The 26,622-nt window shown below is 50.9% G+C and overlaps 2 protein-coding genes across 6 annotated transcripts; one reads left to right on the top strand and one right to left on the bottom strand.

Moving 5' to 3' along the window:
* Positions 1-111: 111 nt before the first annotated feature.
* znf839 (zinc finger protein 839) lies at positions 112-5,631 on the bottom strand (the record flags this gene model as incomplete). 4 transcript variants are annotated; one of them, XM_084569337.1, is made up of 10 exons in its annotated part: positions 112-1,087; positions 1,178-1,262; positions 1,376-1,496; positions 1,582-1,686; positions 1,778-1,924; positions 2,003-2,095; positions 2,193-2,306; positions 3,332-3,463; positions 3,586-4,629; positions 4,885-5,631. In XM_084569337.1, 10 exons carry the CDS (start codon positions 5,629-5,631, stop codon positions 517-519), a joined length of 3,159 nt encoding a protein of 1,052 aa, XP_084425463.1. In that variant the 3' UTR covers positions 112-516. The 4 variants fall into 4 exon arrangements, with proteins under 4 accessions (XP_084425463.1, XP_084425462.1, XP_084425461.1 ...); XM_084569336.1 differs by having other exon boundaries at positions 1,364-1,496; XM_084569335.1 differs by having other exon boundaries at positions 1,352-1,496.
* A 153-nt stretch (positions 5,632-5,784) lies between these two features.
* tecpr2 (tectonin beta-propeller repeat containing 2) lies at positions 5,785-26,495 on the top strand. Of its 2 annotated transcripts, XM_084569332.1 has the most exons (28): positions 5,785-5,808; positions 6,541-6,706; positions 7,720-7,822; positions 8,739-8,879; positions 8,978-9,106; positions 10,379-10,510; positions 10,584-10,741; positions 10,824-10,977; positions 11,072-11,224; positions 11,503-11,635; positions 11,708-11,919; positions 11,993-12,213; positions 12,297-12,506; positions 15,584-15,809; positions 15,947-16,177; positions 16,980-17,047; positions 17,126-17,241; positions 17,336-17,509; positions 17,622-17,802; positions 18,395-18,536; positions 18,630-18,855; positions 18,942-19,031; positions 19,108-19,205; positions 19,283-19,418; positions 23,951-24,099; positions 24,796-24,937; positions 25,020-25,169; positions 25,452-26,495. In XM_084569332.1, exons 3-28 carry the CDS (start codon positions 7,742-7,744, stop codon positions 25,598-25,600), a joined length of 4,002 nt encoding a protein of 1,333 aa, XP_084425458.1. In that variant the 5' UTR covers positions 5,785-5,808; positions 6,541-6,706; positions 7,720-7,741; the 3' UTR covers positions 25,601-26,495. The 2 variants fall into 2 exon arrangements, with proteins under 2 accessions (XP_084425458.1, XP_084425459.1); XM_084569333.1 differs by lacking the exons at positions 5,785-5,808; positions 6,541-6,706 and having other exon boundaries at positions 7,748-7,850.
* The last annotated feature ends 127 nt before the right edge of the window (positions 26,496-26,622 follow it).

A 26,622-nucleotide genomic window follows, 5' to 3' on the forward strand; every position in this document is an offset into this window, starting at 1 on the left:
TCAACTAATCGGCTGAACACGCCCAAATACGGAAAAGACAACCTTTACAAATGTACAAGCCCTCCTTAAAAACCAATGATGTCATCACAGGTGAGAATGGAACGAACCAATCAGATGAGGCTGAAGTACAGGAGCCCACAGAGGACACTGCTCATGTTTAATCACTGATCCTCTGCTCTTTAAACATCAAACATGTGAGTGACAGGAACCGTCCTGTCCTCAGGTTCTCAGGTTCTCAGGTTCTCCAAGAGTCCTTGTGTCGGTTATTGTGGATCAGCTGCAGGAGAAGAACCCGTCAGAACCACCTCAAACAAACCGAACTAATCAGAAACACCAGGACCGTCACCACCAGTGTCCCCTGGAGACAGCTGCAGGGGACACTGCCTCTGGTTGGACATGTTGTGGTTCTGGTTTTTGTGGAGCTGCAGGTAGAATCTGTCCCCATACCACCTTACTGTCTGTGTCTCTGTGACATGGTTCTGGTTCTGATGGTTCAACGTGAGTCTGGCTCAAGGGTTACTGAGGAGCCTTGGCTCCATCCGACGCTTCAATGCCCAGCAGGGCCTGGACCGCCTCCAAGGGGACACCCTCTGGGGTCTGGATGTGCATGGTGGTTCCGTCCGGTCCATTAACAATGACAATCCCATCCGACCCGGGTTCTGCCAGCTCCACCGTCAGCCCCTCGGTCTGGATGTAGATCTCCTGGCCCTCCTGCAGCTCTTTAGCCTCACAGGCGTCCGTGGCACCGGACCCTGGCTGAGACGAGTCCTTCTGCTGGAGTGTAGGGGTTGCCACCGTCTGCACTGAGCTGGACTCAGGTGTGTGGGTGGAGCCAGGTATGTGGGCGGTGTCAGGTGAGTGGGCGGAGCCACACTCCAGTGTCTTTGTGTCAGCGACGCTCTCTGGACTTGAACGCATTGATTTGTCCAGTTCCGTCGTCTGGACCGAGTGTGTCGTGTTTGAGATGTGACGCTGAGGTTCTGGTTGAGGTTCTGGTTCCTGGGGCTCACCTGGACTCACCTCCATGGGCGTGGCCGGACCTGGACCCTGAGTGGAGGTGGTCTCAGCAGGGGTGGAGCCAGATGAGCTGGGGGACCATGAGAAACACCATTAGAGCTCAGCAGACCAGAGGCATATACAGTCAGGAACAACACCTGAGTAGGCGGAGTCATCTTACCAGGAGGCGGAGTCAGAGGTGGTCTGAGGTTTAGATCCAGCCCCAGAGACGGAGCAGGACTTCAGAGAAGCGCTGACAGAAGTCGCTGTGGGGCCAAGTGGAAAAGAAGAGAAAGAACCAGGTGAGTTAAACATGGGGGACAGGTGGGTACTAGACCTGGACCTGGAGCAGTACCTGGAGCAGTACCTGGCGCAGTACCTGGCGCAGTACCTGGCGCAGTACCTGGCGCAGTACCTGGAGGCGCCTCGAGGCCGTTCTGATGAACTGGAACGCTGTTCTCCATCTTAAATCTCTTCGACGGCGGCAGCATCTTGGAATTCTAGGAAACAGATTGAGAGTGAATCCGACTGAACTTGGTTCAGACCAGAACCAACCAGAACCAACCAGAACCCTGCTGTGTTTACCTCCATGTATCGGACATTCTTATTGGTGAGGCTGGAGCTGGAAGACGCTCCAGGGAGCACCTTCATCCTGTTGACCTCGTCCAGGATCCCCAGAGACCGGGCGACCTGAAACACAACCAGAACCAGAACCAGAACCCTTCCTGCAAACTGCTCCTAACTCACCAGGACACTTCCTGTTCCCATCGGACCTTCTCACCTCGATGTTCCTGACCTCCAGAGGTGTCGCTCCCCCCTGAGGGCTGCTGATGTAGTCCTGGGCCGCCTGTCTCACCTGAGCCTGCAGCGACTCAAACTCTCGGTATATGTCTGGGAAACGAGTCTGAGCTGGACCCCCCCGCTCCACCTGAGACATTAATTAAAGGGGACGTTAATTAACAGGGACATTAATTAATCAGGTTCCTCCTGGTCTGAGTGGATGTACCTTCGCCAGCAGCATTTCCCACAGACTCAACACTTTGGTCAAACGAGGAAGAACGACATCCATCAGCTCCTCGTCCTCACACTGCTCCACCAGCTGGAAACAACACATCAGACCAATCACAGCTCAGTCTCATCATCACATGACTCCACTGAGGACCTTTACTTTGAAAGTCTCACTTCCTCCTTTGTACCTCTTGTAAACGCTCTCGTCTCCTCTCTGCCACCTGCTCTGCAGCGACGCCGAGCTTCGGAGGTCGACCGCGACGACCCCGCCTACTCCCAAGTCCCGCCGTCACCTGAGAGAACTGACCAATCAGAGGCAGCAATTAGGAACCTGAGAGATCTGACCAATCAGGTGTAGGGTTTAAATCTGATCAAGACTATTTCCCGATTCCCGGGAAAGGTTATGACGGGAAACGGGAAATATATATTTATTTTTTGTTACACGTGCGCTTCTATTGTTGTCTTACGTTAACGTTGAATTCAGTGCAGCAGTAGGCTATAGCCTAGAAATCCACGCACCCTAGCGGCAGCAAATGTCATTTGCAGCAGTAGGCGACCAACCTCCTAATGATGTCTGCCGCCAGCTTTGTTAGGCCGTAAGGTGAACCCTGTTATCGTTTCATCCCGCTCCACAGTCTGGCATCTACACAATCTTTAGTTCATAAAACATAACGAGTCATGCTAAGCTACCCAAAAAATGTTCGTCGCAAAAATTCCAGTCGATTGCCGATGCGTCTGTTTTATGCAGAACTAGTTTCTTCAGAGCGTAATAAGATCTTGGTCGTGAGTGGTGGCACGGTTGGTCACGTGATCGTTCTACACCAATACGGTAGCTGCTTTTTGGCAGATAGGCTGTCACGCACGCAGCTCACTGGATCACGCAGCAGAATTGATCATTGCAAACTTTGTTGATATGGACATAAACTGTGTTTCTTGCCCTAATAATGTTACAAATAATATAAAACATGCTGGGAACGCATATTTGAATGATATCGATACATTACTTGGGCAAAAACAACAACAACAAAAAACAGCTGTTTCCCGGGATTCCCGGGAAGTGGGTCGTCTTTTCCCGGGATCTGATTCATCTAATTTTCGGGAAAAATATTAAACCCTAATCAGGTGTGACCTGTTGCAGTGACACTAGGCGTGTTGGACTTCATGCAGATCTGACTTGACGTGATGCATGCTGGGTAGAACAAGTTCATTTTAACCAATCATATTCGAGGTCTATGAGCAGAACATCCCAGCATGCATCACGTCAAGGCAGATCTGCATGAAGTCCAACACGCCTACTAACTGATGTCAGTGTTTAAAGTGATCTCACCTTGGGAGGCGGTCCCAGCGGTCGACCCCGTCCCCGACCACGCCCCCTACCTCTGCCCCGTCCTCGGGGACGGCCGGGGCCCCGGTGATGGAGGCCCCTAAGTCCTGCAGCTGCTGCTGGACCCCCCTCTGCCTGGAGACAGACCGTTAACAAGTTAATCAGAGTCAGTCCGTTGACTAGTAACGAGTCAGTTACAACCATTAATATTTATAATGAACCACGTGCTCCACCCTGATCTCTTGGTACTGTCTCACCCGGCTGGTTGCCATGGCAACAGGTTTGTCCTTCTTGTCCTCCTCGTTCTTGACACCTCCCACAGTTGTCTCCTCCGACTGGCTGTTGTCTCGTAGGGGGCGTGGCCTGTCGCTGGGTGTGGCGGGGTCGGGCTCCCCGTGGGTGGGGTTCAGCTTGTAGTGGCGGTTGAGGCCCCCGGGGCCGATGTAGGCCTTGTCACAGGTCTGGCAGCGGTGGGACCGGGACTTGTGGCTGTAGGTGAGGGAGGGGGAGCTTCCTGGGTCCTTCCTCCCTCCCTCACCCTCCTCCTCCTCCACACTCATGTCAGAGTAGTCGTCAGAGTCGGACTGGTGGCTGTCAGCCAGGTCCTCGGTCTTTATGAACTTGTAGTCTTTGGCTTTGTACTTTGGGGGTCTGGAGACCCGGCCTGATCGGGTCTGGACTTTCGGCGCCTTCTTCTCCCTCTTCTTCGCCTTCTTCTCCTTTTCTCTGGCCTTCACAGGGGGAGTGGCTGTAAGGGGTGTGGTCACAGTGGCAGGTCGGGAAGGTGTGGCGGCCTGCACCGGGACCGTGGTGGTGGTGACTACAGGTTGAACTGGACTTTTACCGGCAGCAGTCACAGTACCATTAGCGGGCGTCTTAGTTAGCGGAATGCTAACGGGTTTAGTTGTAGTGGGCGGGGTCTTTATAATTGAGGGGGAGGGGCTCTTAGCAGCCGAGATGGGGGACGTCGCAGCCTTCAGACCTGAACTGGAAGCTGTGGCCAGTGACGGCGTCTGACCCGTCAGCTTATGGACCAATGGGAGTAGAGAGCCGACGACAGGGGCGGGGCTTTGCAGCAACAGTTGGATGGGCGGGTCTCCCGGGTTCTGCTGCAGGAAGTATTGCTGACCCTGCTGACCAACCACAGGCTGGATGTGGATGATCTGAGCACTGCTCACGCTGCCATTGGCTGACAGCTTCACCTGCGGATGACTGACAGCTACTGCCTTCTGCTGGGGGGCGGGGCTAGTCTTCACTTCCTGTCTGGGAGGAACCTGGATCTGGATCCGGACCGGCTCTGACTGAAAGGAACCAGATTAAGACGCGAGACAAACTTCAGCTCTGGTCAACAAATGAATAACAAACATTAATAATTAATCAGATTAGAATCAGCTGATCAACATATGGGTCAAACAGCAGGGACGTAATTCCCCCTCAGGATCAATACAATATAAATGAACATTATTATTAACTGATATAAAGCTGCAGTGATCTCAGGTGTGTGTTCTTTTAATGGCTGATGAATCTGGGCTGAACCAGACCGACCCGGGACCCACCTTCTTCTGGACCACCTGGACCGAGCTGCTGGTCTGCATGGCCACCTGCTGTGCCACGCTCTTCAGCTGCTGGGAGGCATTGGTCTGTGTGGAGGTCTTCAAAATCTGCTGAGGAACCTGGACCGGCTTCTGCTGTTTCGGACTCTGTTGGACCTGGACTTGGACCTGGACCTGCTGCTGGGGGACCTGGACCTGATGTTGGGACTTCGTGACCTGGTTGATGACCTGCTGCAGCTGACTTGGGTCCAGAGCAGTGTTGTGGACCGGCAGGGTTCTAACCTGGTTCTGCTGGAGCAGCTGCGCGGCCTCGGAGTCGGAGACCTGGACGATGTGCTGCTTGGTGAGCTGGTCCAGCAGAACCTGCTGCTCCTCGGCCGTCAGCCCGGAGCCCTCCACCAGGCTGCCGTCAGGCTGCACGTAGATGATGGTGGTGTTGGCCAGGTCGGTGAACTCTGAGCCCAGCAGGATGCTCTGATCCTCCGGGCAGCTCTGTAACAAGTCCGCCATCTGAGCCCCGGATCCGGACGGACTGCCACCAGCACCGGACCCGGCCTGACTGCTCTGCTCGGCGGCGGCGGCGGCTGTCGAGACCTTGTCCGCGGGCTGGGTGATTCCAGCAGCGGGCGGTGACGGTACACTGTCCCCGGGTTGGGTGCACACGCCGGCGGGGGACTTCTCCGCGACCCCCGGCGGCTCTGAGACTGTTATTGTTCTGGTCGCAGCGCTGTCATCCTCGTTGTCCGCCATTTTGGCTGCGAGGTTAACGGTTAGCTGAGACTGTGGCAGGCGGCGGATCCGACCGACCGGAGACTCGATCGATATCAGCGAATAAATACTTCTTTATAAAACCTGCGTGTGCCGGTGAACGGAACGCTCCGCGGGGATGGAGGACTACATTAACGGGAGCACTGCTACCAGGACCAGGTAACGGTTAGCGGGGTAGTTTTGAACTAGCCTAGCTTAGCCTCCAGCAGGAGCGGGAGCGAAGATTTCCCGGACCGGAAGTTCCACTGGAACGGATTCAGTATTTTTTACTTTTAAACATTTAATTTGAATTCACGTATTAATTTATATTTCACATCGGAACAATATAAATAATTTAATTATTTATATTGTTAGTTTGTGCTAAAATCACTAATTTAATAAAGTGACTGTTTAGGTGAAAGCGCATGTAAATATTTTCAAAGTAAAGTTTTCAAATTACCGTTAATTAAATTTAGAAACTTACTTAATGTTAGACAATTATCATCTGGTTCACAATTTATATATAAAAAACATATACAATACAGAAATGAACACGATCTAAGGTTGATTTATGTTCCTTTTATTTAAAAAAGAAAATGTTTTCGTGAGAACTTATTTAAGAACACATTTCTATTACATTAACTGAGTATACAGAGCTAATAAATCATTTATGTTTTCATTGTTTTAACTTTTTAAAAGTATTTTAATTTAAAGGTAGGAGGATCCAGTTTCCAGGTTTTCCGACCAACAGTCGTTGAGTTTCCGCTTCCGGTCTTTTTTTGTAATTTTTTAATTAACTTTTGTTTGTAATTGAAGTTTAAATGCGTTAATTACGTGTCTGTAGATGATCAGCTCAGACTGAAGTTATTGTTGGTTTATCTGGTGAATTACAACATGAAGCTGTGAATGAAGCAGCGCTGCTGTTGCAGCCTGTGGCCAGCAGGTGGCGCTGTGTGAGGTCCCTTCAGTGAGACTGTCAGACCCTCGGGGCGATGTCACCTGTCCGCTGCTGGACGTCCTGCTGCAACAAAAACATCTGGATCCACATCTGAGCGCCATCCTTCACCTCCAGCTCTTAGTAAGTAGCCTCCGTTAGCCTGCTAGCGTTAGCCTGTCATGCTAGTAGCTTTAGCTGCTGTCAGATGATGCTAGCTAGCTTCGGGTCGCTAGCTCTAAAAACAACACCTTGTCTGTCTGTCTGTCTGTCTGTCTGTCTGTCTGTCTGTTTGTTTACGGCCTGTTGTTTTTAGGCTGTTTACTGGAAGCTGTCATCTTCCTGAACAACCTGCCGAGCTAACGGTAACCCGTCAGATAGCGTCACTTAAAACCCCCTTAAACAAATGGCTAATTTAATATTTCTCTTAATTTATTATGGAATATATTCAGTGTCGAGCGCGACTAAAGGGTTCCTACGTTGCAGTACATCATTCTCTTTCATTCGGTTTATGTCTGGTTCATTAAAGGCGATTAAATCACGTTAAATATGTTAATTTAAATGAATATGTTACGTTAGTTCAGCTGTTCGTTGCCGCCCTCTGTCAGTCCCATGTGGGGAGAATAGATCCCGACAAACGCCTCATAAATGATAAAACATTATCTTTGATTCTGTGTTAATGGTTAATATGGTTCCTTTAAATACATGTCAGCGACTCTTAATGTTTCCTCTTCTCAGTGTCGTATGTTGTGTCACATAATGTCAAGGAGACTAAACGGCTGATTTTTGTAACGGAGTGTGGTGCAGAGGATTTTCCAGATGATCAGGAAGCAGGATTTTCGTGTCGTTCACCAAACTCCATTAAGGAAATGACCTGTTAAGTTTTAATTTAAAATAAAATACATTCAGAGCTAGCACAACATGATGTCTGTCACAGTCTGCTTCACACAGGTTTTATGATGGTTCTGCTGGTTCTGTTGGTTCTGAATCCCTGGAAGGATAAATATAACATGAGAAACAAAACCTAGAACCAGAACTTTAACTGTGGTAAACTGTTGATTAATATTTATTGTTTGATATTGTTGATAATAGAGATAAATTGAGTTCAGAGTCTTAAATTATGCGTTTTGTTAATGGAGCTCTGAACTGACTTTCAGGACTAGCCGAGGCAGGAGCAACATGGCCGCACAGCCGAGCCCACCGTCCCTCCTCAGAGAGTTCTGCCCGCTCTACTACCTGCTCAACGCCATCCCAGCCAAGGTACTGACCCGGTAAAACCTAGACCAAGGTACTGACCCGGTAAAACCTAGACCAAGGTACTGACCCAGTAAAACCTAGACCTGGTAAAACCTAGACCCGGTAAAACCTAGACCTGGTAAAACCTTGACCCGGTAAAACCTTGACCTGGTAAAACCTAGACCTGGTAAAACCTTGACCCGGTAAAACCTAGACCTGGTAAAACCTAGACCAAGGTACTGACCCAGTAAAACCTAGACCTGGTAAAACCTAGACCCGGTAAAACCTAGACCTGGTAAAACCTTGACCCGGTAAAACCTTGACCTGGTAAAAACTAGACCCGGTAAAACCTAGACCCGGTAAAACCTTGACCTGGTAAAACCTAGACCCGGTAAAACCCTGACCTGGTAAAACCTAGACCTGGTAAAACCTAGACCAAGGTACTGACCCAGTAAAACCTAGACCTGGTAAAACCTAGACCAAGGTACTGACCCAGTAAAACCTAGACCTGGTAAAACCTAGACCCGGTAAAACCTAGACCAAGGTACTGACCCAGTAAAACCTAGACCTGGTAAAACCTAGACCCGGTAAAACCTTGACCTGGTAAAACCTAGACCTGGTAAAACCTAGACCTGGTAAAACCTTGACCCGGTAAAACCTAGACCCGGTAAAACCTTGACCTGGTGAAACCTAGACCTGGTAAAACCTAGACCCGGTAAAACCTAGACCCGGTAAAACCTAGACCTGGTAAAACCTTGACCTGGTAAAACCTAGACCTGGTAAAACCTAGAACAAGGTACTGACCTGTTCTAAATCAGGACCACATTCTAGCCGTGTTATTGGGACGACCCAGGCATTGAGTGATGATGAGTGATGAAGGTGATGTCAACATTAAGTGGTGATGATGATGAAGAGACGAGGTGTCCCCGTGTCCCTCCAGGTGCAGCGGGGTTTCAGGTCGGTCCTGGTCTACCTGACGGCTCTGGACAGCAGCAATGACTTCCTGGCGGTGGGCAGCAGCATCGGCATGCTCTACCTGTACTGTCGCCGCCTGGCTCACATGAACAAGTACAGCCTGGAGGTCTGAGCTCTTCTTCGGTGGTGTTGGTAGTAGAGCTCATTAATATTAATGAGTTAACGACGTACAGCTGACTTCCTGTCTGGCTGTGTTGATAACAGGGAAAGTGTGATCCAATCACTGCTGTCAAGCTGCTCAGCTGTTTTGATGACTTGGTTGCCGTGGGAACAGCTTCAGGTCGTGTTGCCATCTTCCAGCTTGTGTCTCCACTTCCTGGTCGCAACAAACAGGTGAGAGACACCTGTTTGTCTGTTTGTCTGTCTCTAACCTGTCTGTCTCTCTAACCTGCCTGTCTGTCTCTAACCTGTCTGTCTCTCTAACCTGTCTCTGACCTGTCTGTCTCTAACCTGTCAGTCTCTAACCTGTCTGTCTCTCTAACCTGCCTGTCTGTCTCTAACCTGTCTGTCTCTAACCTGTCTGTCTCTCTAACCTGCCTGTCTGTCTCTAACCTGCCTGTCTGTCTCTAACCTGTCTATCTCTAACCTGTCTGTCTCTAACCTGTCTGTCTCTCTAACCTGCCTGTCTGTCTCTAACCTGTCTGTCTCTCTAACCTGTCTGTCTGTCTCTAACCTGTCTGTCTCTAACCTGTCTGTCTCTAACCTGTCTGTCTCTCTAACCTGCCTGTCTGTCTCTAACCTGCCTGTCTCTAACCTGTCTCTAACCTGTCTGTCTCTCTAACCTGCCTGTCTCTAACCTGTCTGTCTGTCTCTAACCTGCCTGTCTCTAACCTGTCTCTAACCTGTCTATCTCTAACCTGTCTGTCTCTAACCTGTCTCTAACCTGTCTGTCTGTCTCTAACCTGCCTGTCTCTAACCTGTCTCTAACCTGTCTATCTCTAACCTGTCTATCTCTAACCTGTCTCTAACCTGTCTCTAACCTGTCTATCTCTAACCTGTCTGTCTCTAACCTGTCTCTAACCTGTCTGTCTCTAACCTGTCTATCTCTAACCTGTCTGTCTCTAACCTGTCTATCTCTAACCTGTCTCTAACCTGTCTATCTCTAACCTGTCTCTAACCTGTCTCTAACCTGTCTATCTCTAACCTGTCTGTCTCTAACCTGTCTCTAACCTGTCTGTCTCTAACCTGTCTATCTCTAACCTGTCTCTAACCTGTCTGTCTGTCTCTAACCTGTCTATCTCTAACCTGTCTCTAACCTGTCTATCTCTAATCTGTCTCTAACCTGTCTCTGACCTGTCTGTCTCTAACCTGTCTCTGACCTGTCTGTCTCTAACCTGTCTATCACCTGTCTCTAACCTGTCTGCCTGTCTCTAACCTGTCTGTCTCTAACCTGTCTGTCTCTAACCTGTCTATCACCTGTCTCTAACCTGTTTGCCTGTCTCTAACCTGTCTATCTCTAATCTGTCTCTAACCTGTCTCTAACCTGTCTGTCTCTAACCTGTCTATCTCTAACCTGTCTCTAACCTGTCTGTCTCTAACCTGTCTCTAACCTGTCTGTCTCTAACCTGTCTGTCTCTAACCTGTCTCTAACCTGTCTTCCTCCAGCTGAGGCGATTCGACGTGGTCGGCCTCCATAAGGGCTCGGTCACGTCTTTGGCCTGGAGCACCAATGGGATGAAGCTTTTCTCTGGAGATGATAAAGGACGGGTGGTGTTCTCTGCTCTGGACCTGGACCAGGTGAACACACAGCAACACATACCTGTCCAGGTGACCCAAGACCTGTCTCCTGACTGTGAGTGTGTGTGTGCAGGGGGTGTGTAAACCTGTGCTGCTGCTAGAGGAGAGCTCAGGTGTGGTCCAGATGGAGTACAGTCACCAGGTGCTGCTGGTGTCCACGCAGCAGAGGTCTCTGCTTTACTGCACCCAGAGACAGGAAGTCCTGCAGCTTGGCACCAAGCCCCGCAAGAGGTACAACTCACCTGGATGGGCCGCAACCTGTCCTGGCACTACTGGACGGTGGTTGACGGTGGTTGTTTCTGTGCTGTTGCAGCAGTGGCCGGTTCGGGGCCTGCTTCCTGCCGGGTCTCTGTAAACAGAGTGATCTTCAGGTGTTTGCTGCTCGACCTGGTCTCAGACTGTGGAGGGCTGATGTCAGAGGACAAGTGGAGGACACCAGGCTGCTCAAACCACTCTTCAACACACAGGTACCCCGGGAACTCTGGGAACTCTGGCAACTCAGGGGACTTTCTTCACCTGTCTATGTACCTGTTCACGTGTCTGTCCACCTGTCTGTCTCAGATACCTCAGTTTGACTTGTTTCCTCGTCCCTGTCCAATCGGAGCGTACCGTCCAGCGGACAGACAGCTTGGTCTTCTGAGCTGTTTCCTTAGAGAGGGTTGGATCCTGAGCTGGAACGAGTACAGCATCTACGTCCTGGACTGTTTCAATGAGGTAGGACGGCTGCTTCCTGGACAGGGTTAACGAGGTTAACGAGGTTTACATGGTTAACGAGGTTAACGAGGTTAACGAGGTTTACATGGTTAACGAGGTTAACATGGTTAACGAGGGTTGCGTGGTTAACGAGGTTAACGAGGTTAACGAGGTTAACATGGTTAACGAGGTTTACATGGTTAACATGGTTAACGAGGTTTACATGGTTAACGAGGTTTACATGGTTAACGAGGTGACCACCGGCTCACTTTGCTTCCTGGTTGTGTTGCTGTGTGAAGGTGATGGTGGGAGCGTTGGAGAGCAGCGGGGACATTGTGTCTGTGTCGTGTTGTGACAACGAGATTTTTGTCCTCAAAGGAGACAGAGACATCATTCGTCTGTCCAACAGCCCTGAAGGAATGTCCTCTAACCGTGAGTCCTACTGTCCCTTCTCTGATCTCTGGAGCTCTGCTGAGGCTCTAACTGCTTCTTCTTCTGTCTCAGTGTCCGACCTCTCTGTCCGCCTGTCCTCACCTTTGACCACGCCCACTATCCACCAACCAACCGGGGCAGTAGAAACGGCTCAACCAATCAGGACCATGGCCATCATCGTAGAGGGAGGGGGCAGAGAGGAGGGGGGAGGAGGTGGGGGAGTGTGTGAGGAGGAGGAGGAGGAGGAAGTGGAGGAGGCAGAGGAGCAGGAGGAGCAACTGGAGGTGAGATAGGTTGAAGGTGGACAGGTCGTCCTGGTGGTGCTGGTCTGACAGGTGTGTCCTCCACGTTGGACAGGTGATGGAGCTCGGCCAGAGGTCCGGTTGGGTCACCACCGCCGCTCGGAGCCGCAGCAGCTCCCTCAACTCCTGGGACAGTCTCCCTGGAAACGCTCCCAGCAGCTGGTCTGAACCCAGCTCCAGGCGCTACAGCGCCCCCCTGGGTCAGGAGGAGATGCAGCAGGAGCTGGTGGTGAAGGCCATCAGGGTGAAGAAGAGGAGGAGGAGACGACAAGGCATGTGGACAGACAGAAGGACAGACAGATACAGACAGATACAGACAGAGACACTAACTGTCTGTCTCTCTTTGTGTCTTCAGACAGCAGCAATGGGACCCGTCTCTCTGAGAGCAGCTGTTCAGACTCCATGTTTGTAGTCCAAGATGGCAGCTGTAGTGATGGAGGGAGCGGGACTCCTCTGAGCGACCAGGCCTCCCTCATGGGTCTGGACCTTCACGTCCAGGACTCTCCAGATCAGAACCAGAACCAGAACTCCCAGGAGCCATGTCTGGAGTCCTTGTCCAAACACTCTGGGTTAGTAGCAACAGAAGTAATCACGGCTCCTCCTTCTGATTCTGTCTCCTCCTCCTCTTCCTCCTCCTTGTCTTCTATCTCTGTCTCCTCCTTGTCTTCTGTCTCTGCCTCCTCCTTGTGTCCTGACTCTGTCTCCTCCTTGTGTCCTGTCTCTGCCTCCTCCTTGTGTCCTGACTCTGCCTCCTCCTTGTGTCCTGACTCTGTCTCCTCCTTGTCTCCTGTCTCTGCCTCCTCCTTGTGTCCTGACTCTGTCTCCTCCTTGTCTCCTGTCTCTGCCTCCTCCTTGTGTCCTGTCTCTGTCTCCTCCTTGTCTCCTGTCTTTGTCTCCTCCTTGTGTCCTGACTCTGTCTCCTCCTTGTGTCCTGACTCTGTCACCTCCTTGTCTTCTGTCTCTGTCTCCTCCTTGTCTCCTGTCTCTGCCTCCTCCTTGTGTCCTGACTCTGTCTCCTCCTTGTGTCCTGACTCTGCCTCCTCCTTGTGTCCTGACTCTGTCTCCTCCTTGTCTCCTGTCTCTGCCTCCTCCTTGTGTCCTGACTCTGTCTCCTCCTTGTCTCCTGTCTCTGCCTCCTCCTTGTGTCCTGTCTCTGTCTCCTCCTTGTCTCCTGTCTCTGTCTCCTCCTTGTGTCCTGACTCTGTCTCCTCCTTGTGTCCTGACTCTGCCTCCTCCTTGTGTCCTGTCTCTGCCTCCTCCTTGTGTCCTGTCTCTGTTCCTGCCTCTGTCTCCTTGTCTTCTGTTCCTGCCTCTGTCTCCTCCTTGTCTTCTGTCTCTGTCACCTCCTTGTCTCCTGTCTCTGCCTCCTCCTTGTGTCTTCTGTCTCTGTCTCCTCCTTGTCTTCTGTCTTTGCCTCCTCCTTGTTCCTGTCTTTGCCTCCTCCTTGTTCCTGTCTCTGCCTCCTCCTTGTCTCCTGTCTTTGCCTCCTCCTTGTCTTCTGTCTCTGTCACCTCCTTGTCTTCTGTCTCTGTCTCCTCCTTGTCTCCTGTCTCTGTCTCCTCCTTGTCTCCTGTCTCTGTCTCCTCCTTGTGTCCTGACTCTGCCTCCTCCTTGTGTCCTGTCTCTGCCTCCTCCTTGTGTCCTGTCTCTGTTCCTGCCTCTGTCTCCTTGTCTTCTGTCTCTGTCTCCTCCTTGTCTTCTGTCTCTGTCACCTCCTTGTCTCCTGTCTCTGCCTCCTCCTTGTGTCTTCTGTCTCTGTCTCCTCCTTGTCTTCTGTCTTTGCCTCCTCCTTGTTCCTGTCTTTGCCTCCTCCTTGTTCCTGTCTCTGCCTCCTCCTTGTCTCCTGTCTTTGCCTCCTCCTTGTCTTCTGTCTCTGTCACCTCCTTGTCTTCTGTCTCTGTCTCCTCCTTGTCTCCTGTCTCTGTCTCCTCCTTGTCTTCTGTCTCTGTCTCCTCCTTGTCTCCTGTCTCTGCCTCCTCCTTGTGTCCTGACTCTGTCACCTCCTTGTCTTCTGTCTCTGTCTCCTCCTTGTCTCCTGTCTCTGTCTCCTCCTTGTGTCCTGACTCTGTCACCTCCTTGTCTTCTGTCTCTGTCTCCTCCTTGTCTCCTGTCTCTGCCTCCTCCTTGTGTCCTGACTCTGTCACCTCCTTGTCTCCTGTCTCTGTCTCCTCCTTGTCTCCTGTCTCTGCCTCCTCCTTGTGTCCTGACTCTGTCTCCTCCTTGTGTCCTGTCTCTGTCTCCTCCTTGTGTCCTGACTCTGTCACCTCCTTGTCTTCTGTCTCTGTCTCCTCCTTGTCTCCTGTCTCTGTCTCCTCCTTGTGTCCTGACTCTGTCACCTCCTTGTCTTCTGTCTCTGTCTCCTCCTTGTCTCCTGTCTCTGTCTCCTCCTTGTGTCCTGACTCTGTCTCCTCCTTGTGTCCTGACTCTGTCTCCTCCTTGTGTCCTGTCTCTGTCTCCTCCTTGTCTTCTGTCTCTGTCACCTCCTTGTCTTCTGTCTCTGTCTCCTCCTTGTCTCCTGTCTCTGTCTCCTCCTTGTGTCCTGACTCTGCCTCCTCCTTGTGTCCTGACTCTGTCTCCTCCTTGTCTCCTGTCTCTGTCTCCTCCTTGTCTCCTGACTCTGCCTCCTCCTTGTGTCCTGACTCTGCCTCCTCCTTGTGTCCTGACTCTGTCACCTCCTTGTCTTCTGTCTCTGTCTCCTCCTTGTCTCCTGTCTCTGTCTCCTCCTTGTGTCCTGACTCTGTCTCCTCCTTGTCTCCTGTCTCTGTCTCCTCCTTGTGTCCTGACTCTGCCTCCTCCTTGTGTCCTGACTCTGTCTCCTCCTTGTCTCCTGTCTCTGCCTCCTCCTTGTGTCCTGACTCTGTCACCTCCTTGTCTTCTGTCTCTGTCTCCTCCTTGTCTCCTGTCTCTGTCTCCTCCTTGTGTCCTGACTCTGTCTCCTCCTTGTCTCCTGTCTCTGCCTCCTCCTTGTGTCCTGTCTCTGTCTCCTCCTTGTGTCCTGTCTCTGCCTCCTCCTTGTCTCCTGTCTCTGTCTCCTCCTTGTGTCCTGTCTCTGTCTCCTCCTTGTCTCCTGTCTCTGCCTCCTCCTTTTGTCCTGTCTCTGTCTCCTCCTTGTGTCCTGTCTCTGTCTCCTCCTTGTCTCCTGTCTCTGCCTCCTCCTTGTGTCCTGACTCTGTCTCCTCCTTGTCTCCTGTCTCTGCCTCCTCCTTGTGTCCTGTCTCTGTCTCCTCCTTGTCTCCTGTCTCTGCCTCCTCCTTGTGTCCTGACTCTGTCTCCTCCTTGTGTCCTGACTCTGTCACCTCCTTGTCTTCTGTCTCTGTCTCCTCCTTGTCTCCTGTCTCTGTCTCCTCCTTGTGTCCTGACTCTGTCTCCTCCTTGTCTCCTGTCTCTGTCTCCTCCTTGTGTCCTGACTCTGCCTCCTCCTTGTGTCCTGACTCTGTCTCCTCCTTGTCTCCTGTCTCTGTCTCCTCCTTGTGTCCTGACTCTGCCTCCTCCTTGTGTCCTGACTCTGTCTCCTCCTTGTCTCCTGACTCTGCCTCCTCCTTGTGTCCTGACTCTGTCACCTCCTTGTCTTCTGTCTCTGTCTCCTCCTTGTCTCCTGTCTCTGTCTCCTCCTTGTGTCCTGACTCTGTCTCCTCCTTGTGTCCAGCTCCTTCCTCCCTCCAGACTCTCTGCTCCTCCAGGAGAATTGTCTGAAGCCAGAGAAAGAAGTCGTCCCTCCGACCCCAGACGTAGATCTGCTGCTGGAGTGCACCTTCTCCTACATGCACAACTCTGAGGAGGACGGAGGGACAGAGCAGCAGGAAGACGAGTTCCTGAGTCCTCTGATCGCTCCAGATGATGAGGAGGAGAAGGAGGAGGACGAAGAAGAGGAGGTGCGTTGATGCTGACACACTTTAGAGCTGATAACCCTTCCTAGTTTCAGAATAAAAGCCCTCCAGAAACCTTTCTCTTCATTTATTAGGTCTTTTATTGTGAAACATTTCAGTCATTGAACACTTCCTGTCCGCAGCACGATGCGCTGGCTCCCCCTGCAGGGCTGGAGGACCAGATGTTTTACTCCACCATGTCCAGCCTGGACAGGAAGCACAGTCTGTCCAGTGATGAGGAAGGAGACATCTACCGCCACACTCCGCCACCTGCTGTCTCCGGAGGGGACGTCCACACCTGTCTGTTCCCTCAGACAGAGAAGACGACGGCAGGACAGACGGAGCAGGACAGAGACAGACAGAAGCCTGACCAGGTGAGACAGACAGACCAGGACAGAGACAGACAGAAGCCTGACCAGGTGAGAAAGACAGACCAGGACAGAGACAGACAGAAGCCTGACCAGGTGAGAAAGACAGACCAGGACAGAGACAGACAGAAGCCTGACCAGGTGAGAAAGACAGACCAGGACAGAGACAGACAGAAGCCTGACCAGGTGAGAAAGACAGACCAGGACAGAGACAGACAGATACCTGACCAGGTGAGACAGACAGACCAGGACAGAGACAGACAGATACCTGACCAGGTGAGACAGACAGAAACCTGACCAGGTGAGAAAGACAGACCAGGACAGAGACAGACAGATACCTGACCAGGTGAGACAGACAGATACCTGACCAGGTGAGACAGACAGACCAGGACAGAGACAGACAGATACCTGACCAGGTGAGACAGACAGACCAGGACAGAGACAGACAGATACCTGACCAGGTGAGACAGACAGACCAGGACAGAGACAGACAGATACCTGACCAGGTGAGACAGACAGATACCTGACCAGGTGAGACAGACAGATACCTGACCAGGTGAGACAGACAGACCAGGACAGAGACAGACAGATACCTGACCAGGTGAGACAGACAGAAACCTGACCAGGTGAGACAGACAGATACCTGACCAGGTGAGACAGACAGACCAGGACAGAGACAGACAGACCAGGACAGAGACAGACAGAAACCTGACCAGGTGAGAAGGACAGACCAGGACAGAGACAGACAGATACCTGACCAGGTGAGACTGTTTAGTCACTGTCCTTTAACGCTGTCATGTCCTTCTAGTTGGCAGAGAGCTGGATGGGATACTCTGGTCCAGGATGTGGAATACTGAGCCTGCAGGTGACTGACAGGTGGGTCTTTTGTCCCTCTCTTGTGACTGACTGGCTGTGGACAGGTGTGGTCTCTGACAGGTGACCTGTGTCTTTCAGGTATGTGTGGTGTCTGGATTTTAAAGGGGGACTGTTCTGCAGTGTTTTACCTGAAACTGGACTCACCTGGCAGCGTTTTGAAGACAACGTCCACCAGGTGGCGTTATCACCTTCAGGTAATCTAGTTTTAACTCGTACCCTGGTCGACCATCATCAGGAAGCCAGGTGCGTGTAGCGTCAGCAGGATGCTAAGTGTTGCTGCTCCACCAGGTAACCTGCTGTGGAAGGTGGAGCAGAAGAGCATGACGGCGTTTGCTTGCGCTAAAGTGTCTGTGAAAGGAAAACGTCACTGGTACAAAGCTGTGGAGCAAACGGCCTTCATCGCCCTGAGTGACGACTCCGCCTGGATCATCAGGACCAACGGAGACCTGTACCTGCAGACAGGTGAGATACACCTGGTGGGGGTCTACAGTCCTGACCCCTCACCTGTCCACACATCTGTCCAGAATGCAGCGGATGGATGCGGTTGCCATAGTAACGTATGTGTGCGTTCTAGGTCTGAGCATGGAGCGTCCCTGTGCTCGCTCGGTGAAGGTGGAGACCCCCTGCGTGTTCAGCCAGGTGTGTGTGAGAGCAGGTGTAGTTTGGGCTCTGAGTGAACACAAGGCTTTATTCTACAGAGAAGGACTGAACAGCTTCTGCAGCGAGGGAGACGGCTGGAAGTACGACACCGTCAGGTACTACCTGTACTACCTGCACTCACCTGTACTACCTGCACTCACCTGTACTCACCTGTACTCACCTGTACTCACCTGTACTCACCTGTGCTCACCTGTATTGCCCTGTATTGCCCTGTACTCACCTGTACTCACCTGTGCTCACCTGTGCTCACCTGCACTCACCTGCGCTCACCTGCACTCACCTGTACTCACCTGTGCTCACCTGTGCTCACCTGCACTCACCTGCACTCACCTGCACTCACCTGCACTCACCTGTGCTCACCTGTGCTCACCTGTATTGCCCTGTACTCACCTGTGCTCACCTGCACTCACCTGCACTCACCTGTACTCACCTGCACTCACCTGTACTCACCTGTGCTCACCTGTACTCACCTGTACTGCCCTGTACTCACCTGTACTAACCTGTACTCACCTGTACTAACCTGTACTGACCCGTACTCATCTGTACTACCTGTACTCACCTGTACACTTGTAGCCCCTCGTCATACTGTGAGCATCCTGAAGCTGCATCTTGTTCTACAATGGTTCTGGTTCTGTAGTTCTGCTCCGCGAGGCTTGTTGATTAAAGAACTCTGTCTCTGTGTCTCAGTGAAGCTCAGGGTCTGGAGCTGATGTGCGTCGCCCTGGGAGACGGAGGGACGGCCTGGGCCCTGGACGCCAGCGGCAGCCTCTGGTTTCGAACCGGCATCTGTTCCTCCAAACCACAGGGTGACGATGACCACTGGTGGCAGGTAGAGAGTCAACCTTAGACCTGGTTCTAAGTCTTAGGGTCGGGACCAGGTTTGGTGGTCCAGGGTTTAAAGGTGTCGGTGTCTCTCCATCAGATCAGTATTTCGGACTACGTGGTCTTCGACCAGGGCAGTCTGTTCCAGACACTGCTTCAGGCCACACAGAGCGTTGCTACGGTAACCAGGGCGCCAGTGGAGCGGGTAGTGGCCTTCCTGTCCCAGTACTCCCAGTGCCAGCCCAGTCTAGTCAGCGCCAATGCCAGCGGGGTCTGGGTGGCCTCAGGACGGAACCAGCTGCACCTGGCCCGCGGCAGCCTCGTGGGTCAGTACAGTCCAGTACAATAGGACCAGGACCTGGTTTTGTTGAGTTCTAGTTTCTCAGATTCTGATTGTGTTCGGTTCCTTCAGGAACTTTCTGGCAGAACGTGGTCCCCAGAGGAACCGTCTCAGCCACCAGATGGACCTTCATCACGTCTTCAGCTGTACCTCACAGAGAAGGTAACTCACCTGGACATGACACACGTCCTCTGGACATGAGACACACCCGGACACCTGTCTGTCTCCTGTGTCTCAGGTACGTTCCTGTGGTTGGCTCAGAGCAGGAAGGACCTGTTCTGTGTCTGGGACCAGGATGGAGAGCTCCGCCCCTCCTCTGTCCTTCTGCCACCAGAGGTAAACACCTGGTTCTGGTTCTGGTTCTGGTGTCTACCTGTGAATCTGCTGACGTCCTGTTCTGTCTCTGAGCTCAGGTGGAGCTGTCTCACCTGTCCGCCTGCCGTGATGCTCTGTGGGGTTTGGACACTCACGGACGAGTCGTCATCCGGACGCTGTCTCCATCTTGTCCCACCGGACTGAACTGGACACCGCTGGACCTCAGCCAGCTGGGTCAGTACCGGTACTAGTTATTTCTTTTAGGTCTGACACAAACCAAAACCAGCGCTTCAATTTTCTACATTTTGTTCTGTAACAGTTAAATGTAAAATTCTACACATTTTTGTGAATTCATTAAAAATAAAAAACAAACAAGTCACATGTACAGAAGTATTCACAGCCTTTGTCGTGAAGCTCAAACTGAGCTCAGGTGTTTCCACTGATCATCCTTGAGATGTTTCTACAGCTTAATTGGAGTCCACCTGTGGTAGATTCAGTTGATTGGACATGATTTTTAAAGGCACACACCTGTCTATATAAGGTCCCACAGTCGACAGAGCATGTCAGAGGACAAACCAACCAGGAAGTCAAAGGAAATTGTCTGTAGACCTCTGAGACAGGATTGTCTTGAGGCACAAGTCTGGGGAAGGGTACAGAAAGATTTCTGCTGCTTTAAAGGTCCCAGTGAGAACAGTGGCCTCCATCATCTGTAAACAGAAGAAGTTTAGAACCACCAGGACTCTTCCTAGAGCTGGCTGATCGGGGGAGAAGGGCCCTAGCCAGGGAGGTGACCAAGAACCCGATGGTCACTCTGTCAGAGCTCCAGCATTCCTCTGTGGAGAGAGGAGAACCATCTCTGCAGCAATCCACCAATCAGGCCTGTATGGTAGAGTGGCCAGACGGAAACCACTCCTTAGTAAAAGTCACATGGCAGCCCGTCTGGAGTTTGTCAAACAAATTTCTCTGGTCTGATGAGACAAAGATTGAACTCTTCGGCATGAATACAAAGCGTCATGTTTGGAGGAAACAGGCACCGCTCATCAGCAGGCCTATACCATCCCTACAGTGAAGCATGGTGGTGCTGCAAAGAGGAATAGGTGACAGGTGAGCCAAGCAAAAACACTTGAGGCTGTAAATGCTGAAAAAGGTGCATCAAGTACTGAGCGAAGGCTCTGAATACTTCTGTACGTATTATAATATGTGATTTATTAGGTTTTTATTTTTAATAAATTTGCAAAAATCTCAAAACTTTTTTCATGTTGTCATTATGGGATGTTGTGTGTAGAATTTTGGAGGAAAAAAATAATTTAATCCATTTTGGAAAAAGGTAGCAACTTAACAAAATGTTGAAAAAGTGAAGCGCTGTGAATACTTCGCAGATGCAGTTAGCGTCAAAATGTCTTCTTCCTCTTTACTGGCTGGCGTCAGAGCTGCTAGAAAGAAGAACCAGAACCAGAACCCAGTGTGTATCCATGAAGGTCGTCCTCTGTTAGTCAGTCACTAGTGTAATGTGGATGTGTGGTGAGGTGGTAGTAGTTGATCATCTAAACAGAATCCATGGAGTCCACTCAGTCAAAGGCTGCACCCAAACAACAACAACAAACACTGAACGTTTAAAAGAAGAGAAAAGTTTCCTGGAGACAGCGTCAAGGAGAAACATCTTCCAGAGAGGGTTAGGGAGTTTATGGCAGCGTTGGATGACCAGAACATTTCTGGAGTAGAGAACACAAGGTACCAGCTACCCTCTCCACACTACATTAACTTTGACTGAAAGATTTATTGGACTGAATCCAGTCCACTCTAGGAGAAGACAAGGAAGACAAGGACAGACTTTAGGAAGCTACAGGAGACCAACTCTAGGAGAAGACAAGGAAGACAAGGACAGACTTTAGGAAGCTACAGGAGACCAACTCTAGGAGAAGACAAGGAAGACAAGGACAGACTTTAGGAAGCTACAGGAGACCAACTCTAGGAGAAGACAAGGAAGACAAGGACAGACTTTAGGAAGCTACAGGAGACCAACTCCAGGAGAAGACAAGGAAGACAAGGACAGACTTTAGGAAGACACAGGAGACCAACTCTAGGAGAAGACAAGGAGGACAAGGACAGACTTTAGGAAGCTACAGGAGACCAACTCTAGGAGAAGACAAGGAAGACAAGGACAGACTTTAGGACGCTACAGGAGACCAACTCTAGGAGAAGACAAGGACAGACTTTAGGACGCTACAGGAGACCAACTCTAGGAGAAGACAAGGAAGACAAGGACAGACTTTAGGAAGACACAGGAGACCAACTCTAGGAGAAGACAAGGAAGACAAGGACAGACTTTAGGAAGCTACAGGAGACCAACTCTAGGAGAAGACAAGGAAGACAAGGACAGACTTTAGGAAGCTACAGGAGACCAACTCTAGGAGAAGACAAGGACAGACTTTAGGACGCTACAGGAGACCAACTCTAGGAGAAGACAAGGAAGACAAGGACAGACTTTAGGAAGACACAGGAGACCAACTCTAGGAGAAGACAAGGAAGACAAGGACAGACTTTAGGAAGCTACAGGAGACCAACTCTAGGAGAAGACAAGGAAGACAAGGACAGACTTTAGGAAGCTACAGGAGACCAACTCTAGGAGAAGACAAGGAAGACAAGGACAGACTTTAGGAAGCTACAGGAGACCAACTCTAGGAGAAGACAAGGACAGACTTTAGGACGCTACAGGAGACCAACTCTAGGAGAAGACAAGGAAGACAAGGACAGACTTTAGGAAGCTACAGGAGACCAACTCTAGGAGAAGACAAGGAAGACAAGGACAGACTTTAGGAAGCTACAGGAGACCAACTCTAGGAGAAGACAAGGAAGACAAGGACAGACTTTAGGAAGACACAGGAGACCAACTCTAGGAGAAGACAAGGAAGACAAGGACAGACTTTAGGAAGACACAGGAGACCAACTCTAGGAGAAGACAAGGAAGACAAGGACAGACTTTAGGAAGCTACAGGAGACCAACTCTAGGAGAAGACAAGGAAGACAAGGACAGACTTTAGGAAGCTACAGGAGACCAACTCTAGGAGAAGACAAGGAAGACAAGGACAGACTTTAGGAAGACACAGGAGACCACCTCTAGGAGAAGACAAGGACAGACTTTAGGAAGCTACAGGAGACCACCTCTAGGAGAAGACAAGGAAGACAAGGACAGATTTTAGGAAGCTACAGGAGACCACCTCTAGGAGAAGACAAGGACAGACTTTAGGACGCTACAGGAGACCAACTCTAGGAGAAGACAAGGAAGACAAGGACAGACTTTAGGACGCTACAGGAGACCACCTCTAGGAGAAGACAAGGACAGACTTTAGGAAGCTACAGGAGACCAACTCTAGGAGAAGACAAGGACAGACTTTAGGAAGCTACAGGAGACCAACTATAGGAGAAGACAAGGAAGACAAGGACAGACTTTAGGACGCTACAGGAGACCAACTCTAGGAGAAGACAAGGAAGACAAGGACAGACTTTAGGACGCTACAGGAGACCAACTCTAGGAGAAGACAAGGAAGACAAGGACAGACTTTAGGAAGCTACAGGAGACCAAATCTAGGAGAAGACAAGGAAGACAAGGACAGACTTTAGGACGCTACAGGAGACCAACTCTAGGAGAAGACAAGGAAGACAAGGACAGACTTTAGGACGCTACAGGAGACCAACTCTAGGAGAAGACAAGGAAGACAAGGACAGACTTTAGGAAGCTACAGGAGACCAACTCCAGGAGAAGACAAGGACAGACTTTAGGAAGACACAGGAGACCAACTCTAGGAGAAGACAAGGACAGACTTTAGGACACTGCAGGAGACCAACTCTAGGACATTTAGGACCAGAGAGGGACATCCCTGGTGTGTTGGTGTGTGTGTGTTAGTGTTCTTTCTGCTCAGGTTACACTATGACATGCACATACGGACACATACCCAGATCACTGGACAGAGACGGATCCGTCCTCTCAGCTGTGTGTCTCCGTCTCACTGACAGGTGGACGTTATGTATGAGGTTTTAATTCAGAGGACAGAGTGTGCGTCACGCTGTAGCCTGATGATAGGTCAGGTCTGTTTTTAGTCGCTGTGCCCTTCTCACTATCAGTGACCACATGACTGGAGGACGTATCGTCACGGTGACGCCTCCGAGTCATTTGAAGAGTCTGGTAGATGAATGAATGAAAACTGTGATGACTCATGAGGTTATCGAGAAGATGGTTCTGGTTCTGGTTGTGTTGACGTGTCCCCACATGGAGTTGGACTGAGAGGAAACATCATCAGCTGCAGGAAGAACCAGAGATGTGACACCAGGACAGAACCAATCGCAGAGTGGATGTTTCAACGGTTCAGAGCTGAAACACAAACAGCTGCAGCAGCGACGCCCCCAGAGGTCAGAGGTCATCGGGACGGTCCGTCAGCCCTCGGTGAAATATGAGTCTGTTTCCCTAAAACAGGCAGACCTGGAATGTGTTTGGAAACATGGACCGTAACCTGACCCTGCTCCGGTTCACACTGCGCTGAGACCTGATAAACAGAACCCGCGTCACAGCAGCAGAACATCAACAAGTTCTTGAGCAGGTCCCTGAGGTTCTGTTAGACCCTGACATTGATCCAAAAACATGATCTACTGCAGAACCACTGACAAACCCACAGGACTGGTTGATTAGTTAGTCAGGGGTCCTGGACTCCTCTCAGATTCTGATCATGTGCTCAGGTGATTCCAGGTAAAATGTCACTTGTGTGTTACAGGAAGTGTTCGTCTGGTCAGTGTGAGCTGTGGCAGTCAGAACGTCTGGGCCGTGGACAGTCGAGGAGTCGTTTACTTCAGAGTTGGAACTCAACCGCTGAACCCGAGCATGATGCTGCCGGCCTGGATCCACATAGAACCACCTGTACAGGTAACACTCACCTGATCCACATAGAACCACCTGTACAGGTAACACTGATCCACATAGAACCACCTGTACAGGTGACACTCACCTGATCCACATAGAACCACCTGTACAGGTGACACTCACCTGATCCACATAGAACCACCTGTACAGGTGACACTCACCTGATCCACATAGAACCACCTGTACAGGTAACACTGGTCCACATAGAACCACCTGTACAGGTAACACTCACCTGGTCCACATAGAACCACCTGTACAGGTTACACTCACCTGGTCCACATAGAACCACCTGTACAGGTGACACTCACCTGATCCTCATAGAACCACCTGTACAGGTAACACTCACCTGATCCACATAGAACCACCTGTACAGGTAACACTGGTCCACATAGAACCACCTGTACAGATAACACTCACCTGGTCCACATAGAACCACCTGTACAGGTTACACTCACCTGATCCACATAGAACCACCTGTACAGGTGACACTCACCTGATCCACATAGAACCACCTGTACAGGTAACACTGATCCACATAGAACCACCTGTACAGGTAACACTCACCTGATCCACATAGAACCACCTGTACAGGTAACACTGGTCCACATAGAACCAGGTGACGCAGTCTGGCTCTAGATACTGTAGATCCATTGTGTTTGTGTTACCTGAACAGGTAACTGAGATGTCATGTCTCTCCAGCCAATAGGAGTGCAGCTGGTCAGTATTCAGACGAGTCCTAACGACCGTCTTCTCTGGGCGTTGGACAACAGAGGAAGTGTCTTCGTCAGGACTGGACTCAGTGAAGAGATGCCCGTTGGGACGGACTGGGAACTGGTACCAGGTACTTACCTGTCTGGTACCCACCTGTCTGATGTCTTCACCTGTCTGGTGTCCTCACCTGTCTGGTGTCCTTGTGTCTTCAGGTCTGGCTGTCAGTCAACTGGTCCTCAGCTGTCGGACCGTCTGGGTTCGTTGTGTAAATGGAGACTTGGCTCGACGTTACGGCGTCTCTGAGAGGAACGCTGCAGGAGATTACTGGAAGAAGATCCCTGGGAACGCCAACTGGTTTACTGGTAAGACCCTGTCTCAGGTGTGTCTCATGTCTCTCTGGTGTGTCTCAGGTGTGTCATGCATGTCTCAGGTGTGTGTCATGCATGTCTCAGGTGTGTCTCATGCATGTCTCAGGTGTGTCTCATGTGTGTCCCAGATGTGTCTTATGGGTCTCAAGTCTCTCTCTCTCTCTCTCTCTCTCTCTCTCTCTCTCTCTCTCTCTCTCTCTCTCTCTCTCTCTCTCTCTCTCTCTCTCTCTCTCTCTCTCTCTCTCTCTCTCTCTCTCTCTCTCTCTCTCTCTGCAGTTACTCCAGAGGACGAGTTGTGGGCGGTGACTCCTGTTGGTGGACTGTCCCGTCGACTGACTAAGCTCCTCCCACAGGTTCCCAGTAGACCCGCCCCCTTGGGCCCCGCCCTTGGAGGGGAGGACGATGAAGAATGGGAACTGATCTGACATCACTTTGTCACCTGATAGGTCAGATCTGGTCTCACCTGACTGGACGCTGTGATGTCACGGTGACAACACTTCCTGTTTACTAACTTCAGACAGGAAGTGGGCTGAGTGATGTCACAGCTGGGCCGACACTAGATGGACAGGTGACTCACGAGGAGCCCAGGTAGCTGCTGGGAAATGAAGTGAAATTAGTTTTATTGCTGTTTTCACAGGAAGCACTTTAACCTGGACTAAGACTGGTTCTGCTGATCCTGGACCAGTAAGAACCCAGTAGAACCAGTCAGAACCAGTCAGAGGAGACTCACTCCGACTGGTTCTGACTGGTTCTGACTGGTTGTGACCATGGACCCGCTTCAAACTAACTGGGATGTTAAAGGGAGGGTCCACTTTCTTCTTCTGTGGTGTTTCTTCTTCTGTGAGTTTTAACGTTCCTGAGACTCACTGGGACCAAACCGGACTGAACCTGATCCGACGGAACCAGACAGAACCACTGCTAACCGCCTGTCTTTAGCTTGGTTACCACGGTAACATACTAGGAGCTTCGCCCCTTGGACCTGAGGCATGAACATGTATAAAAAATCAAATCTAATAAACACGAAGATCCTCCTGAACAAAACCTGGACCTGATCGACCCGATCGACCCGACCTGATCGATGGATGGATTGATTGATTGATTGACAGACACAGAGGACACGTCCTTCAAACTCCGCCTACAGTTGTCAGGTGTGATCTGTGGTGATGTCATCCTGCTGTCAGCTGATTGGTCGGATGTTTGACCAGTAAGATTCAGTGTAAACTCACCTGTTACGTCTAATTCATTAACTTAATAAACATGTTGATCAGTCGGGTTCTTGGTAACTACCAGTCGTTATTTGGTTCTGGGTTCAGGGGCTCAGAAGAACCGTTATTGATTGGTTCTCAGCTCAGGCCCTGACGCGTACAGAGCTGTTTGTGAACATGTAGAACCGGTGCTGGTACGTCCTGTGTCTCAGAGCTCTGTCTCTGTAGACGTCTGTAGGATG

Source organism: Chelon labrosus (assembly GCF_963514085.1).
Source record: "Chelon labrosus genome assembly, chromosome: 20".
Lineage (NCBI taxonomy): Eukaryota > Metazoa > Chordata > Actinopteri > Mugiliformes > Mugilidae > Chelon > Chelon labrosus.

Coding starts and splice junctions, on each gene's coding strand:
- tecpr2 (XM_084569332.1), top strand. CDS start 7,742: ATGGCCGCACAGCCGAGCCCACCGTCCCTCCTCAGAGAGTTCTGCCCG. Junction 8,880..8,977: donor TGAACAAGTACAGCCTGGAG/GTCTGAGCTCTT, acceptor TGTTGATAACAG/GGAAAGTGTGATCCAATCAC. Junction 11,636..11,707: donor TGAAGGAATGTCCTCTAACC/GTGAGTCCTACT, acceptor CTTCTGTCTCAG/TGTCCGACCTCTCTGTCCGC.